The sequence below is a fragment of the Nicotiana sylvestris genome, chromosome 9 (assembly GCF_000393655.2).
Source record: "Nicotiana sylvestris chromosome 9, ASM39365v2, whole genome shotgun sequence".
Lineage (NCBI taxonomy): Eukaryota > Viridiplantae > Streptophyta > Magnoliopsida > Solanales > Solanaceae > Nicotiana > Nicotiana sylvestris.
Window position 1 is genome coordinate 6,234,630 of NC_091065.1, and position 17,377 is coordinate 6,252,006.

The window sequence follows — 17,377 nt, forward strand, 5'->3', positions numbered from 1 at the left end:
GGCCACCAAACATTTTTTGATATAAATAGCCTCGATCAAAACAATAGCGACCAACCTTTCGTTGAAGTGCCTGAGCCTTTTTCTTATCTTCAGGTAGTATTCCGTACCGCAAGAAATTGACAATCTCGTTTCTCCAATCCCAAGTTAAATTATTGAAATTTAACTTGTTTTTATCTTGGTCGAATGCCGAATGAAACAAATGTATTACAGAAGCATTTTCTTCATTAGTCACTTCTGCAGCGGATGCAAGATTAGCTAACACGTCTGCTTCGACATTCTCGTCTATCGGTATATCCACGATTTTCCAAGTTGGAATTGCCTAATCAAATCTCGTGCCTTTTCCAAATATTGTTGCATCCTCGCCTCTCTAGCTATATAAGTCCCCTGCATTTGATTGACTACAAGTTGCGAGTCGCTTTTGATTATGACTTGTTCTATTCCGAGCTCTCATGTCAATTCTAAACCTGCAATCACAGCTTCATATTCTGCTTCATTATTAGTAATAAGGTGACATTTTATGGCTTGTCATATAGTCTCCCCTGCATGTGGGATTAGGACAATGCCTAAACTCGCTCCTTTTATATTTGAAGAGCCATCGGTAAACAGGGTCCAAGTACCTGGATTAGACCCGTTAAATACCTGCAGTTCTTTTACTACTTCTGTTACCATGCCTGGGCTAAAGTCTGCCACGGAATCTGCTAAAACTTGTGATTTTATTGCAGTTCTAGGTTGATATATGATGTCATATTCACTTAGTTCTATAGCCCATTTAGCTAATCTACTTGATAACTCTTGCTTATGCAATATATTACGTAATGGGTAAGCAGTTACTACGAAGATAGCATGACACTGAAAATAAGGCCTTAATTTTCTAGATGCGATAATTAATGCTAAAGCAAGTTTTTCTAAATGAGGATATCGAGTTTCAGCATCCAGTAAAGTCTTGCTAATATAATAAATCGGAGATTGTTTACCTTTGTCCTCTCGAACTAGTACGACACTTACAACCACTTCTGAAACAGCGAGGTAGATGAGCAGCTTTTCCCCATCCTTTGGTTTATCCAATAACGGTGGGTTTGACAAGTATGCTTTTAAATTTCTGAGTATTTGTTGACATTCTTCAGTCCATTCAAATTCACTTTGCTTTTTCAAAACTGAAAAGAACTTAAAGCTTTTCTTCGAAGATTTAGAAATAAATCTTTCCAACACTGTTATCCTACCCGTTAATCTTTGCACTTCTTTTTTGCTCGTGAGTATATCCGGTATTTCTTCAATAGCTTTAATCTGTGCAGGATTTACTTCAATTCCACAGGTAGAAACAAGGAAACCTAAGAACTTACTTGCTGACATGCCAAATGCACATTTCTCAGGGTTTAACTTCATATTGAATTTATGGAGAATCTGAAACATATCTGACAGATGTTGAAAATGATCCCTTGCCAATCGTGATTTGACTAGCATGTCATCGATATAAACCTCCATGGTTTTTCCCATATGTTCTTGAAACATCTTAGTTACTAACCTTTGGTACGTGGCTCCTGCATTCTTTAAGCCAAAAGGCATGACTTTATATCAGTAAGTCCCCCTGTTTGTAGTAAAGGAAGTTTTTTCTTCATCTGAAGGATCCATTTTTATTTGATTATATCCTGAATAGGTATCTAAAAAACTTAATAGTTCATGTCCTGTAGTAGCATCAATTAGTTGATCTATGTGTGATAATGGAAAGGAATCTTTAGGGCAAGCTTTATTCAAATCAGTATAGTCAACACAAACTCGCCACTTACCATTCTTTTTAGGCACCACTACAGTATTAGCTAGCCAATTAGGATATTGTACCTCACGGATAGACCCAATTTTTAATAGTTTTTGTACCTCATCCTGAATCACCTGATTCTTAAAGGACCCTTGCTTCCTTTTCTTCTGTTTGATAGGTGGATACATTGGATCTTCATTCAGCTTATGGGTCATCACCTCCAGTGGTATATTTGTCATATCTGAGTGCGACCAAGCAAAGCAATCCGTGTTAGCTTTTAAAAATTCAATTAACTAACTCTTCATCTCTGGGATGAGGTTGGTTCCAATGTAGACTTTTCTGTCCGGCCAATGTGCGAATAATACCACAACTTCCAGTTTCTCGATTGTTGTTTTGATGTGTTCTTTTTCTTCTGGTTCTTGAATAGTATGAAGCCTTGAGTCTACATCCGTTTGTCCATCTACAGTTGTGGCTTGTGCTGCAAAATCATCAACTAAATTTTATAATTGCTATTTTCCATCTGTAATGTCATTTTTCGTGCTTGAATCTGCCACTGAGTTAATGCTTTGGGAAGCCTGTTGATCTCCACGAATTTATCTTATTACGTATTGTGAAGGGAACTTGATAACCTGATGTAGGGTAGACGGAACAACATCCATCTCATGAATCCACGGTCTGCCGAAAATCATATTGTATGTTATGTCCATATCTATCACTTGGAATTTAGTATCTTTAACTACTCCTTCTACGAATGTAGTGAGTATTATCTCCCCTTTTGTCACAACGCTTGAGTTGTCAAAACTAGACAAGGTCCGTGCTTCGGGTACCAATTTATCATCGGCTTGCATCTTGTTTACCACTCTTAAAAGAATGATATTTACAGAACTACCTGGATCAATTAAAACTCGTCTTACATTAGTATTATGTACAATTAAAGATATTATCAGTGCATCATTATGTAGATTCAACACGCCATCTACTGCATCATCAAAAGTTATACTATCTTCTTTCAAAACTTGACGAACTCGCTTCCCGTGTGTGACTGTGATTTTTGACACCTTCTTTGATGCCATATATGTTACGCCATTGACCTTCTCCCCTCCGCTTATGACATTAATCGTTCTCTTTGGCGATTGAGGTTTTGATGGTTCCTTCCTATTCTTCATATATGCTTGCTTACCTTTTTTCACGAAACAATTCGGTTAAGTAACCTTATTTTAATAGGTGCTTTACTTCACCTTGCAATAGTCTGCAATCTGCTGTTTTGTGACCGTGATCATTATGAAACTCGCACAAAAAATTTGGGTTTCTTCTGTTTGGATTCGATCTCATTTATTTTGGCCACCACACTTTATCTCCCATGCTTCTTAAAACAACTACCATCTCGGACGTGCTAACATTAAAACTGTACCCTCCAATTTTCACCTTTGAACTTCTATCGTTGTCTTGCGTATCCCGCGTATCTCGTTCCTTTCTGAACCGAGATGATGAACCTGAATCTCTGTCCTTTGATCTGGAATCATACCTTGGGTTCTCTTGTTTTGCACGTGAATCCCTTCTTGCTGGTCCCATATAAGGTTCGTACCTATTTTTACCGGACCTTTTTTCTGTTTCTGGCCGCCTTGAACTTACCCTTTCATCTCTCTGGGGTTGAGTGATAGTGTCTTCTTCTATCCGCAGATTCATGCTATACCTGTTGTAAATATCATTCCAAGTTGTTATGGGAAATTCTCGTAAGCTTTCTTTGAGTCTCCTCGTGGCTTCCGAGCTTTTTTCATTTAAATTACTGGCAAATTCCATAGACGCCCAATTGTCAGGTACACGTGGTAACATCATCCTTTCACTCTGGAGCTTATGTATGAATTCCCTAAGCAGCTCCGTATCTTCTTGTTTTATTTTGAAAATGTCTTCCATCCTTTTTTTGACTTTTTAAGCTCCCGAGTGTGCTTTTATAAATGAATCTGCAAGCTCAGCAAAAGAATCAATGGAATTTTCAGGTAAAAGAGAATACCATGTCAATGCTCCCTTCGTGAGTGTTTCACCAAATTTTTTGACCAATACTGATTCAATCTCTTGCTTGGCCAAGTCGTTGCCTTTCACACTAGTTGTAAATGCAGTTACGTGATCTCGTGGATCAGTTGTCCCATCGTACTTTGGGATATCGGGCATCTTGAACTTTTTTGGAATTGGCAAAGGAGCTGCACTTGGCTTCCAAGATTGTTGAGAATATTTTTCTATATCTACTCCTTTGATTATAGGTGGCGCTCTAGGTATCTACTCTATGCGATCGTTTTGCTCCTTGAGTTGTTTCTGCAAAGTTAGTACTAAACTTTTGCAAATCAGAATTAATTGGGATACATGGTCCTCCATCGCGAGATTCGCTGGGAGTTCCTCCGCTGCCAGAATTAGCGAGCCCCGAGAGTGGATTCTCTACGATTGCGGTGTTGTTTGGAGGTGGAGTTGGTGGCACAGTTGGCAACCTATTGACAAAAGCTTGAAGAGCATTGTTGACCTGTTCGGCGATTACTTGCTTCAACGCTGCATCAATAGCTTGATTGTTCTCATGTTGATCATTCATATTCGATTCAGATCTGTCAGGAGTCCCCTCTCGAGATTGTCGAGGAGATTTTTGCAGTGAGGGGGCTGGAGTTCCATCACCTTGTTGATTTTGTTGATTCAACTGATGTTGCTAATTTTTTGATGTTTTAGGTTTTGTTGGTTATTGTCGTTGACGTTCGACATGATTTTTGGTAGAAGAATTGAAAAAGATTATCAGATTGTAACGACCCGATCGATCATTTTGAGCTTTTGCACTTTGATCGCCAGTTCTCGGGCATGACTTGCCCCGTGTGATGTGTTATGACTTATGTAAATCGTTGGTTTTGGTTTTCAGAGTTATCGGGACGAATTTGGAAGAAAACAGTTCTCAGTTGAAGCTTGAAATTTGAAAGGTTTGACCAAGATTTGACTTGTTTGTATATGATCTCGGATCGGAATTTTTATGATTTGGTTAGCTCCGTTAGGTGATTTGTGACTTAGGAGCGCGATCGGAATGGGTTTTGGAGTTGTAGAGAAGATTTAGGCTTGAATTGGCGAAATTGAAATTTCGGCGTTTTCCCGGTTGATAGGTGAGATTTTGATATAGAGGTCGAAATGGAATTTCGAGAGTTGCAGTAGCTTCTTTGTATTATTTGGGATGTGTGTGAAAAAATTTCAAGTCATTCGGACGAGATTTGATAGACTTTTTGATCGAAAGCATAATTTAAGAGTTCTTGGAATTTTTAGGCTTGAATCCTATGTTAAATTGGTGATTTGATGTTGTTGTGAGCATTCCGAAATTTTGAACAAGTTTGAACTATGTCATGGGATGTGTTGGTACAATTGGTTTGAAGTTCCGGGAGTTCCGGGTAGGTTCCGGGATGTTTTAGGCCGAAAATCATAGCTGTAGCAGGTCCAGAAGGGTTGAAAGCCTCGGCTCACCTGTGCGGTCCACACAAAATGAAGTGCATCCACGGTATGTGCTGTGCGGACCGCACAAAAAGAAGTGCGGCCGCGGTAGGTGTTGTGCGGACCGCACAAAATGGTGTGCGGCCGCGGTGAAGAATATTTCGCTAGTCCTACTTCGGAAGCTCATATCTTTTGATCTACAAGGTATTTTGAGATGATTCAAAAACAAAAGTTGTAGCCCTTTGTATCTAGTTTCCAAAAAGGTAAAGAAATCACAATGTGGACATATGTAGTGAAAGGTATGGCCAAAATACTAAAGCCTATCACTGCAGAGGAAAGCTGTGCGGCCGCGGTCATTTTTGTGCGGACCACACTGATTTTGTGCGGACCGCGGTCTATTTTGTGCGGACCGCGGAAGTGAAAATCTGTGGGGTACTCTATAAATACGAAGTTTTGGATTTTATTTGATATTTTAACCTAGAGAGCTCGGATTTTGGCAATTTTTCGAAAGTTTTCAAGAAATTCATCGGGGTAAGTGATTTTAACTCAGATTTGGCTAGAGTACATGAATCTATCATTGAATTCATCATTTAATTCGTGATTTGGAATGGAATTTGGGAAGAAAATTGTGAAATCTTTCAAAAAAATATAAAATGATGATTTGAAGGACCAAATGGTATCGGAATTGGATAATTTTCATATGGATAGACTCGTGAGAATATAAGGATTCTAGTTTTGTGAATTTTGTCAAATTTCGAGATGTGGTCCCGGGGGTCGGGTTTGACCAATTTCTGGAATTTTGTGGTAATTCAATTGTTTTCGCTTGGTCTTTGTTCCCTTAGCATATTGTGACGTATTCGTTCTGATTTTTAATAGATTCGACGCGCGTGGAGGCCGATTCGAGAGGCAAAGGCGTCATGAGCTAGAGAATTAGCCGGTTCGAGGTGAGTAATGATTGTAAATGATGCCCTGAGGGTTTAAAACCCCGGATTGCACATCGTAGTGCTATATTGAGGTGAGACACGCGCTTGATGATGAGCGTGGGGTCGTTTACTATTGGGGATTGTGACTAGGTCCATCCCGATTGATGATTTTACTGCGTATTTGACTGAAACTTGTTTGTTATCATCATGGTTTGGGCTGATTACCATGTTTGGGCTTCATGCCAACTATTTGAACCCTCCGGGGATTTTTATCACTATTTCATCGCTATATTGATTTATTACTTGAACTCAGTCCTTTTGTTTTCCACGATTTTACAACTCAGCCACTCTTACTCAGTTTTGAGACTTAAATGATATTTCTAAACAATATTTTGGGCTGAGCACTACTGTTTTACAAATGCCCGAGGGGCTTGTGATGATTTTCTGACTGAGTGCGGCCGAGGGCCAGATGTGAGGATACACTGAGTGATATGAGGCCGAAGGCCTGAGATACTTTATATGTCCGAGGTGGCTTGAGTGATGTGAGGCCGAGTGCCGAGTGATGTGAGGCCGAGTGCCGAGAGATGATGCCACGAGGTGGCTTGATATAGCGCTTGGGCCGTAAGGGGCCCCTCCGGAGTCTGCACACCCACAGTGAGCGCGAGTACCCATCATGATCTGAGATTGAGCCCGAGGGGATGATATTATACTGAGAGTGAGCTCGAGGGGCTGATATTGTACTAAGAGTGAGCCCGAGGGGCTGATACTGTTCTGAGTGACTGATACTGTTCCCGAGGGACGAATTTTTACTTGTTATTTACCAGCCAAACTACCTGTTTTACTTGTTTAAAAAGGGATTAACTTGATTTCTTCACAGATTTACTGTTTTAAGTGATTTTACTGCTTTGATATAGAATTGCCTTGTGTCTTTACGTGTTTTCATGCTTTCAGCTATTATTTATATTTGTTACTCACTGAGTTGGATTACTTACTTTACTCCCTGCACCCCTGTGTGCAAATTCAGGTATAGCAGATCCCGCTCCTGAGTGTTGATCCTCCCAATCTAGGCGGTGTTTCGGAGACTACGAGGTAGCTGTTGGCGTCCGCAACCCCCGTGCCTCCTTTTATCTTATTAATTCTATGTTTTTCAAACTATTGTACCAAACATCGTACCTAGTAGACTCGTATCAGGATTATTAGTTGCTCATGACTTGTGACACCCCGGTTTGGGCTGTGTCGGGATGGTTTCTTCTATTGTTATCTATATTTCCGCGAATTATTGCTATTAAATTATGCTTTAAACTATTTTATGGTAATTAACTGCTTAAAAAGGTGTACTGTGTTGGACTGGCTGGCCTTATCTTCACGAGAGGCGCTATCACGACCGGGTTTGGGGATTAGGGTCGTGACAAGTTAGTATCAGAGCCTAGGTTACATAGGTCTCACGAGTCATGAGTAGGTTTAGTAGAGTCTCGCGGATTGGTAGATGTCTGTATTTATCCTCGAGAGGCTGCAGAACCTTTAGGAAAACTTCATATTTTTGAATTCTAATCGTGCATCCTTGATTAAGCTTGAAAAGTAACTCTTGAATTCCTTCCATGTGTTTGTATGCGCGCATGAGCGCTCAGTATCAGATGTGCCTCGATGGTTTGTAATTCCCTGATCGAGGGGCGAAATGTGATCTCTGTGAGTTGATGTTGGGCCAGTCTGGAGAACTTGAGGCTGAATCTTTGCTTATAGCTTGAGCACCGAGGTGCTGATTGTGTGAGCAAGTATTTTTGAACGTATATGTTCGGTATTGTCCCTACTAGTGGAAGTGATGGCTGGATAACTTTGTGATGAGTATGTTGGTACTGCGAGGTGTATCCACATGATTTGGAAGCTACGGAAAGGTCTGCTAGAGGATAAAAGAACTATTAGGTGCTTGAATTCCATCTTGATTTGAGGTATAGCCCCGAGTTATGGGCGTGGGAAGGATCTTTTCATGTTTCCCAGTTGTGAGTGTAGTAAATTTCATGTTGCGGTATGAGTTCAGACTTAGGAAGACTAAGTGACTGCGTACAGTTTATGACAGTGGAAGGTATATAGAAATGTTAGTTAGAGGCAAAGTAGGTGGGTTGTCTCCTGCAAAATGTTTTGAGGTTGTACGATCCTTATGTATATGTTAGAAGATCTTATTTTCGAGTGAAGGATATGTGTTGCAATTTAAATTGGGTCGCTTAGAGAGTGGGTATAACTGTTGCGAGAGTGGAATGCGAGATTTTCAGAAGAGTTAAAATTCTAGATGATCTGTGTTTTCACAGGCTTATAAAAGATTTGAGTTTAATCTCACTATAGTATCATGGCATTAATAGAGTATAATCGTTATGAGTTATTGAGTGTGTGCTAATCTATGGCTTCGAGCCAAGTGGGGGAGCCTGCTATTGATTAGGTGATTGCACGGTTATGTGCTATGTTGGTTCCGGTTTGAGACATGCTGGTGAATCAGTTATGTCTTGCGGAAATTGAGACCGAGGATGGCTCGAGTAAAGGACAATTTTGACGAAGATTATATTATGCTTCATAGGTGTGTAAGAATCACGGGATGTCTTGAGTTGTTATTGGCGAGACTGCTCAGTGCATAGAGCCGGAAGTTGCTTGGTTGTATTGGGATGAGGTTACATTCTGCGGTGTCGGAGTGCCAATGAGGCATGCGTTGTTCGGTTCATTTGATCAGACTAATTACAGTTTGAATAGAGTGAATGACTCTCGAGAATGGTTCTAATGTGTTCAAGATTATACATGTAGCAATTGGGTATTTTAAAGTTGTATATGTGGTTAGGAACTGAGTTTTCATTTGGAAGATGTCAAGACTTGTGGTACTTTCAATATTAACTATGGGATTCTATATATCAGTATTAGGAAGGTAATGGTTCCAGATTCGCAGGAAGTCCCTTCGGGGTAGGTATTTTGAACGTGGTGCTTTTGAAAACATTTAAGAGAGTACTCAGCGGCTTATGAGCCTTAGATAGTATGGTTTCATGCTTGGGACTCGCGTGGTGAGTCTGGGTTGAGGAATTATGGCGTTGTAGCAAGAAGAAGTGTCAAGCTAACGGTAGATCAGAGGGAAACTCGAATATATGGGATATCGTAGTAGTAGGCCAGATCGGTGTGGTAAGGATATGATTAGTTCCTTGGGTGTTTTCGAGGTAACGAGTCTCTGCAGGTGTTTCGCAGCAATTCTTTTGGGTTTTAGTGACATGCATAGCTCGGTTGAGTTAAAAGGATGCAGTCCTGATGAGTTAGTGTTGTGAAAAAGGAATTCGGGGAGTTCTAGATGATTTCCACCACAGTTAGAAAGGTATATTTTTCCTATTGATGTGAGGAGCATGGGATGTATAGTGGTTCTCTTCTAGATGGGATCAATGGGGAGTTCTTGGCTAGTGGAATGCATAGTTTCTTGTGGTTCAGAAGGGATATAAAGTTCTCATGGTTATCCTAGGATAGTGCGGGTTATGCGGTATGTTGTGAAGGATTGAGAATGGCGTGTGTAAGGGTGCGGTTCGGTTTTAAAAGGAAGGTCACAACTCTTAGGCGGCAGGTAGTTTCAGATAATTAGAGGAACGAGTTTTAGATAATTAGAGAAAGGGTCTTCGGATGATTAAGGAAAGGGTATTGCTAATTTGGGGTGATTTGACGAGGGCATATGTTTCAGAAAGGGCAATGTGATTAAGTTGATGATACTTCGGTAGTATTGCGGCATTTTCTGGATAGAACGACTACTGATACTCGAGTTTACTTGGTGGCACAGACGGTTTCTAGATTATCTCTCGTGGAATAATTGGGTATTTGAGGTGTGGTATGCATTCAGACGGCAGAATTGGAACCAGATATGTTGATTCATGGGCCATATGGAGTTGGAGATGGGAAGTTCTCATATTCAGGCTATGTGGAGGTTGTGAGTCGTGTGTATTGGCACTGTTTAGTGACTATCGGGATTTGGAGACCCGAGCGGATCTTTTGTTGCTTGGTATGTTAGATTTTAGATGTGATATTGGGTTCAGACTGGTTGTCTCCGTGTTGTGTCATTCTGGACTATTTCACTAAGGCGACGTTGTTTGTTATGCCGAAAATGCCACAGATTGAGTGGCGAGGTCCGTAGGATTATGCCCTAGTGGAGTTGTTTTATATTTCGAAGGCCCAGTGGACGGCTAGGAAGGATTGTCTTTCTTATTTGGGCTTTCGTGATGGATGTCAGTGTAGAGGCTCCTACCATTGATTTAGTTCCGGTGGTGAGGGATTTTTCAGATATGTTTCTTGTGGCTGGGCATGTCGTCGGGCAAGGTTGTTGGTTTCGGTATTAATTTGATGCGGGGCACTGTATCGTATGACACCGGCAGAGTTAAAGGAGTTGAAGAGCAACTCCATGATTTTTGTGATAAGGATCTCGTTGGCAGGTGTCACACCTCCTTTTTGCGCGCCCGCCCCGGAGGGTAAGATGCGCGAGGGAGTTTTTCCAATTTAAGTGACAATATTCGAAATGGGATTATTTATTTTAATTCAGAGTCGCCACTTGGGAAAGGTTTGGCTTTTGGTGTCCCAAGTCACCGGTTTATCTTGAATCCCAAATCGAGGAAATTTTCGACTTTTTCAAATGAAGTCTGCGAACCAGAAATTCTAAGTAAGGAATTCTGTTGACCCGAGGGAAGGTGTTAGGCACCCTCGAATCCCGTGGTTCTAGCACGGTCGCTTAAATTGTTATAATGGCTGAATATCTGATTTAAATATATGTTATGACTTACGTGCTTTTATTAAGTTTAAACCGCTTTTATTATTATCATTTATTTTTATAGAATTGCAACGTCGTGAAAATGCATCTCGAACCACGTCACAATCAATGCACCCGTGGTCGTCGACACATTTTGACTCCGTTGAGATTTGGATTTGGGTCACATCAATGTGCACCCGTGTTTAAGAAGGTTAAATTATTAAAGGTGCGCCTAAAGCAACTAGCGTATTGTTATTTTGGGAAGGCCGTAAAATTCGCTAAACGGCCTGTCCCGAATTCTAAGTATTTTAATATATACATTTAGAGGGCCCCGCAGCTTGTGCATTTTTGTTTGTCGAGGCTCGTCTCATTTTTATTTAAAAGGATAAACCTACAGTGACTATATTTTCCTATTAAGTTCGTCTCTAAAATAAAAGAAAATCTCTTAATTAATTACATGCTAAAAACGTAACTTATTAATTATTAGTTTACGGCTAATGCGAATGGAAAATTGCGACCGAGTTTGTACAAAGAAAAACTGCTTTCATTCTATATTCTATTATTCAATAATACTAAAACGTGAGATTGACACATCATAATATCAAAACAGATTAACTATTCTTTGATTAATTTAAACTAACATTATTAGATGAAGAAGTTATACATATGCGACATCATTACTCATTTAATCAATCAACTACATTTTTATACAAGAAAGGAAAATTATATTCAAACACAAATCTAAATAGGAGGGATTCAACAAGAACAAAGCCTGATTAATATTTCATTTCTCTTCAATCCGAGAGTATACAAATGTGTACCTGGAAATGGCAGTACAAGAACAAAAGAAGGAGAAGTCAGCAGCAATAATAACACAGCAACAGCAGGTCCAGAAACACCGCAGACCAGTAAGAACCAGTAGAATAACCCAGCAACGGATTGAAAACTCAGCAATACCAAAGTGCAATTATAGTCAAAACAGAAGAGAGACGGATACAAGATGCAGTAGTTTACTGATTTTCAATAACACTCGAGAAAAGACAAACAAAAATTATTCAAGTGAAAGTTTAAGTTGTCTTTCTCTTTTCAAAACTCTACCACACTTCTTCAGATTTTCAGAAAGTATTACTCTCAAAAAAATATTCTCCCAAATAATAATCCTCTCTCTCTTTAAGTCTTCCTTTTCTCTCTTTATGTTCAAGTCCCCTTTAATGTGTCAAATGACCCTATATATATAGCAAGACAAGTCTTCAATTCCCAACCCCAAATTATTCCCCCAATGGCATGCTTTGTCCCACTTATTAATGTTTTCTTTTATTTTAAACCTTGTCCCCCATGCCTTCATTAAATAAATTCATCAACCCCAACCCATTATAAATTGTCCCACATGCCTACATTAAATAAATACACCATCCCCAACCCATTACAATTTGTCCCCAATGCCTAACATAAACAAATGCAATATTCTCTCCCATTATGTTTTGTCTTGTCCTCCATTATGTTAAACAAGTACATCAAAAATCCCACCCCATTATATTTGTCCCCCATGCTTAACATAAAGAATCAAAATAATGTTCAATTACCAAACTACCCCTTCGACCTTATTGCACTTACCATTTTACCCCCGAATGTACTGCAATTTACCAAATTATCCCCATCAGCTCTAAACAACCAATTAATCATAACTTGACCAAAATATAGTCAAGATGACCAATTTCTCAACAATCTTCAACAACAAATCACATGAACACGATGAACAAACACAACTCCAAATTAATGGAAATAAATTAACCATATCGGGAACCAATCCTGGTTAATTTAGACCATCAATGGATAAGCAAGGATACAACAATACAAACAACAAAATACATGATTCAAACTAAATCAACAAATCAAAACAAAAATAAAACTCACATTAAATCACTGGATTAAACATGAACTTCAAGCAAAGATGAACATGAACTAAAAACAACAAACATGACGGATTAAAACGATTCAAACAACATTAATAATTTCTGAAAAATACATAACAACACATGAAACAAATTGAAGAAATAATTAATTAAATTTTAATTTGAATCTAACAAACTAACAAATATTTAAACAATAATACAAACATGAAGAACAACTAATTAATCTTTCATTTGAAATCTGAAAAATTAATTTAACAAAGCACATGAACAAACTAAAAAAAAATTAATTCAAAAAGCTCAAAAACTACCAAGCGGATCGAAATGAAATATGTACGGATTGTTTCGACAAACCTCGAATGGGAATAAATCTGTCCGGACTCAACAACGAACAACGACCAACCAACGACGAACTCGAACAGGGATCGACGGCATCGACCAAAACTCATCCATGTACGCGAACTAGACTGGACTGCTATGTGGGTTTACGGACTGCTATGAACCTCACGCCTATAGTAGGTTTGTTTGGGATGCTGCAAAGAGGAAAGCAGTAGCATCCGCTACTGCTGGACATCGGAAGAGAAATGGACGCAGCAGCAGCTGCTGGACGCTAGGAGGAGAAGCAGCGACGACGGTGTGGTTTGGACGATGAAGCAGTGGCTATGGTGATGGGGTTGTTCGAACATGACTGAGTTTGGACAACGCAGCAGCAGCAGCTCGGAGCAGACGACGCAACAACAACCTATGGAGAAGACGCAGCGGCATCCATGGTCGTAGCAAATGCAGCAGTGGCGGAGAAGGCAGCGGCGACGAGGCAGCAACTGCGTAGCAGCAGGGTCGACGACTGGACGTAGCAGCAACCATGGATGTCGAGCAAGCTTCGAGCTTAACGAAAGAAATGAAACAATGGCAGCGGGGTCGCTTGGCGTGGCTATGGAGGATCGACGACTTCCAACGAGTTTTGGGCGTGTGTGTTTGTGTTGTGGTCGGATTTGTTGTTGTTTAACAATGGTGAAGAAAGGGTAGCCATGGTCGCTTGGACGAAGCTGCAAGGGGCAGCCATGGGAGGGTTTTGGGAGCTTCAGGAAGAAAGAGAGAATGAGAGGGGATGGGGGCGGATAGTTTAGGTTTCTTTAGGGTTTTTGGTTTTTTTTTTATTTTTTGTTTTGTTTTGTGTTTTGACAAAATGAAGAAGGGGTGTTGGGTATTTGGGTTAATGGGGCGGACCGGGTCGACCCGTTCTGAAGTGGACCGGGTCATGGGAAAAATTGGGCAATTATTTGGGCCTGGGGTTGAAAGTTGAAGAAGTGGCCCAATCCGATTTTTCTTTATATTTTTGTTATCTTTTCTTCTTTTATTTTCTAAAACTAAATTATAAAAATACTTAAATTATTATTAAGAACTAAATTAAGTAATAAAAGCGCAAATTAACTCCCAGTAACAATTAACGCACAATTAAGTAATAATTAAGCATAAAATTGTATATTTGGACATTAAATGCTAAAAATGCGAAAGATGCCTATTTTTGTAATTTTCATTTTTTGTAAACAAACTTAATTACTAACAATTGTAGAATTAAATCCTACATGCAAAATGCGATACATTTTGTATTTTTTTATTAATTTAACAAATAAACAAACACAGATAAATACAAATAATCATCCAAAAAATGTCACAAAAATACTCAAAATTGCACACCAAGGAAAATCATTTTATTTTGAATTTTTTGGGAGTAATTCTCATATAGGGCAAAAATCACGTGCTTACAGCTGCCCCTCTTTGCCCGAAGACACGAAGGGTTTTCGCGCAAAGATAAAGTGAGCGATTTTTGCCCATCCGAGTACTCCGTGTGAAGCATTTTTTTGAAAAAGATTTAACCGAACCTTTGCTTCAAAGGTTTCCTACATATCCCTGGCTAAAGGGGAATCAGGTTAATGTAGTTCGGGAAACTTTGGTAGCTGGGACTACCATGGGATTGCAATGCTTGTTGTTACTGCTGTTGCCGCTGCTATTGCTGCTTACTGACTCCCTTATTACAACCAAAGGAGAATTGAAACTGAACTAACTACGTATGCATGTCAACCACTAGTTACAAGATTCATATCTATGATTCTTTTGCGACTTGATCTTGGGTCTTAGCTGATTCTGCTTGTAGACTTCGATCTGAATCTTGATGCTTGCAAGTTGTAGGTTCCTGTTTATTTCCGGGACACTGAGTAAGATGGTATTGGTAGAACTCAGTACCTTGATCAAACCTTTGAGCGATATGCCCTTCGTCTTTCCAATTATCTCGGAACATCTTTTTTTTTTATTCTGGGTTGAGGCTTATCTCGTGGGTCTTCTCGATCCATGCGCCTCGAGGTCAGACCTGCGGGGAAAAAACAAACGAACGAAATTTTCTGCCCCAGTTTCACTAGGAAAATTTCGTGAGTTATTTTCCAGGAAGTTCATAGCATTGATGAAGGAATTGGATCAACGATATTGCCACAAAGTAAGAATACTCAGTTTAGGGTAGGAACCCTAAGGCTAGCGGAATGGAAATAGTTCAGTTCAGGGTTGGAGCCCTAATGCTGACTAGCTGGGGAGAAGCTCAGTTTAGAGTTGAAACTCTAATGTTGACCAACTGGGGAAAAGTTCAGTTTAGGGTTGGGGCCCTAATGCTGACTAAAGGGAAGAGTTCAGTTTAGGGTTTAAAACCCTAATGCTGACTAAATGGAAAGAGTTCAGTTTAGGGTTTAAAACCCTAATGCTGACTGAAGGGAAGAGTTCAGTTTAGGGTATAAAACCCTAATGCTAACTGAAAGGAAAAAGTTCAGTTTTGTATTTAAAACCCTAATGCTGACTGAAGGAAAAGAGTTCAGTTTAAGGTTTAAAACCCTAATGCTGACTGAAGGAAAAGTTCAGTTTAGGGTTTAAAACCCTAATGCTGACTGAAGGAAAAAAGTTTAGTTTAGGGTTTAAAACCCTAATGCTGACTAAAGGAAAAGTTCAGTTTAGGGTTTAAAACCCTAATGCTGACTGAAGGAAAGAGTTCAGTTTAGGGTTTAAAACCCTAATGCTGACTGAAGGAAAAAGTTCAGTTTAGGGTTTAAAACCCTAATGCTGACTGAAGGAAAGAGTTCAGTTTAGGGTTTAAAACCCTAATGCTGACTAAAGAAAAGAGTTCAGTTTAGGGTTTAAAACCCTAATGCTGACTAAAGATAAAGTTCAGTTTAGGGTTTAAAACCCTAATGCTGACTAAAGGAAAAGTTCAGTTTAGGGTTTAAAACCCTAATGCTGACTAAATAGAAAAGATCAGTTTAGGGTTTAAAACCCTAATGCTGACTAAAGGAAAAGTTCAGTTTAGGGTTTAAAACCCTAATGCTGACTAAAGGAAAAAGTTCAGTTTAGGGTTTAAAACCCTAATGCTGACTGAAGGAAAAAGTTCAGTTTAGGGTTTAAAACCCTAATGCTGACTAAAGGAAAAGTTCAGTTTAGGGTTTAAAACCCTAATGCTGACTAAAGGAAAGAGTTTAGTTTAGGGTTTAAAACCCTAATGCTGACTGAATGGAAAAGTTCAGTTTAGGGTTTAAAACCCTAATGCTGATTAAAGGGAAAAAGTTCAGTTTAGGGTTTAAAACCCTAATGCTGACTAAAGGAAAAGTTCAGTTTAGGGTTTAAAACCCTAATGCTGACTAGAGGAAAAGTTCAGTTTAGGGTTTAAAACCCTAATACTGACTGAATGGAAAAGAGTTCAGTTTAGGGTTTAAAACCCTAATGCTGACTAAAGGAAAAGTTCAGTTTAGGGTTTAAAACCCTAATGCTGACTGAATGGAAAAAGTTCAGTTTAGGGTTTAAAACCTTAATGCTGACTAAAGGAAAGAGTTCAGTTTAGGGTTTAAAACCCTAATTCTGACTAGCTGGGGGGGTTCAACTTAGGGATTAGAGCCCTAAATTGGGAAGGCTGTCAGGTTATGCTGGACACTATTTGGGTTACGTCGGACAGATTCGTCGGGTTATGCCGGAAAGATTCGTCGGGTTATGCCGGAGGGTTCATCGGGTTATGCCGGAAGATTCATCGGATCATGCCGGAATCAAAACATGCCGGGAAGATTTATCGGGTTATGCCGAAAGATTCATCGAGTTATGCCGGAAGATTTATCGAGTTATGCCGGAAGATTCATCGGATCATGCCGGAAAATTCATCGGAATATGCCGGGAAGATTTATCGGGTTATGCCGAAAGATTTATCGGGTTATGCCAAAAGGATTCATCGGGTTATGCCGAAAGGTTCATCGGATCATGCCGGAAAATTCATCGGAACATGCCGGGAAGATTTATCGGGTTACGCCGAAAGGTTCATCGGATCATGCCAGAAAATTCATCGGAACATGCCGGGAAGTTCATCGGGTTATGCCGGAAGATTCATCGGGTTATGCCGAAAGGTTCATCGGATCATGCCGGAAAATTCATCGGAACATGCCGGGGGGTTCATCGGGTTATGCCGGAAATATTCATCGGGTTATGCCGGAAGATTCATCGGGTTATGCCGGAAAGATTCGTCGGGTTATGCCGGAGGGTTCATCGGGTTATGCCGGAAGATTCATCGAGTTATGCC

At 39.8% G+C, this 17,377-nt stretch overlaps 1 protein-coding gene across 1 annotated transcript; it reads right to left on the minus strand.

Moving 5' to 3' along the window:
• Positions 1–2,346: 2,346 nt before the first annotated feature.
• On the minus strand, positions 2,347–2,919 carry LOC138877199 (uncharacterized). Its single transcript, XM_070156791.1, has one exon. It carries the CDS (start codon positions 2,917–2,919, stop codon positions 2,347–2,349), a length of 573 nt encoding a protein of 190 aa, XP_070012892.1.
• Positions 2,920–17,377: the final 14,458 nt, after the last annotated feature.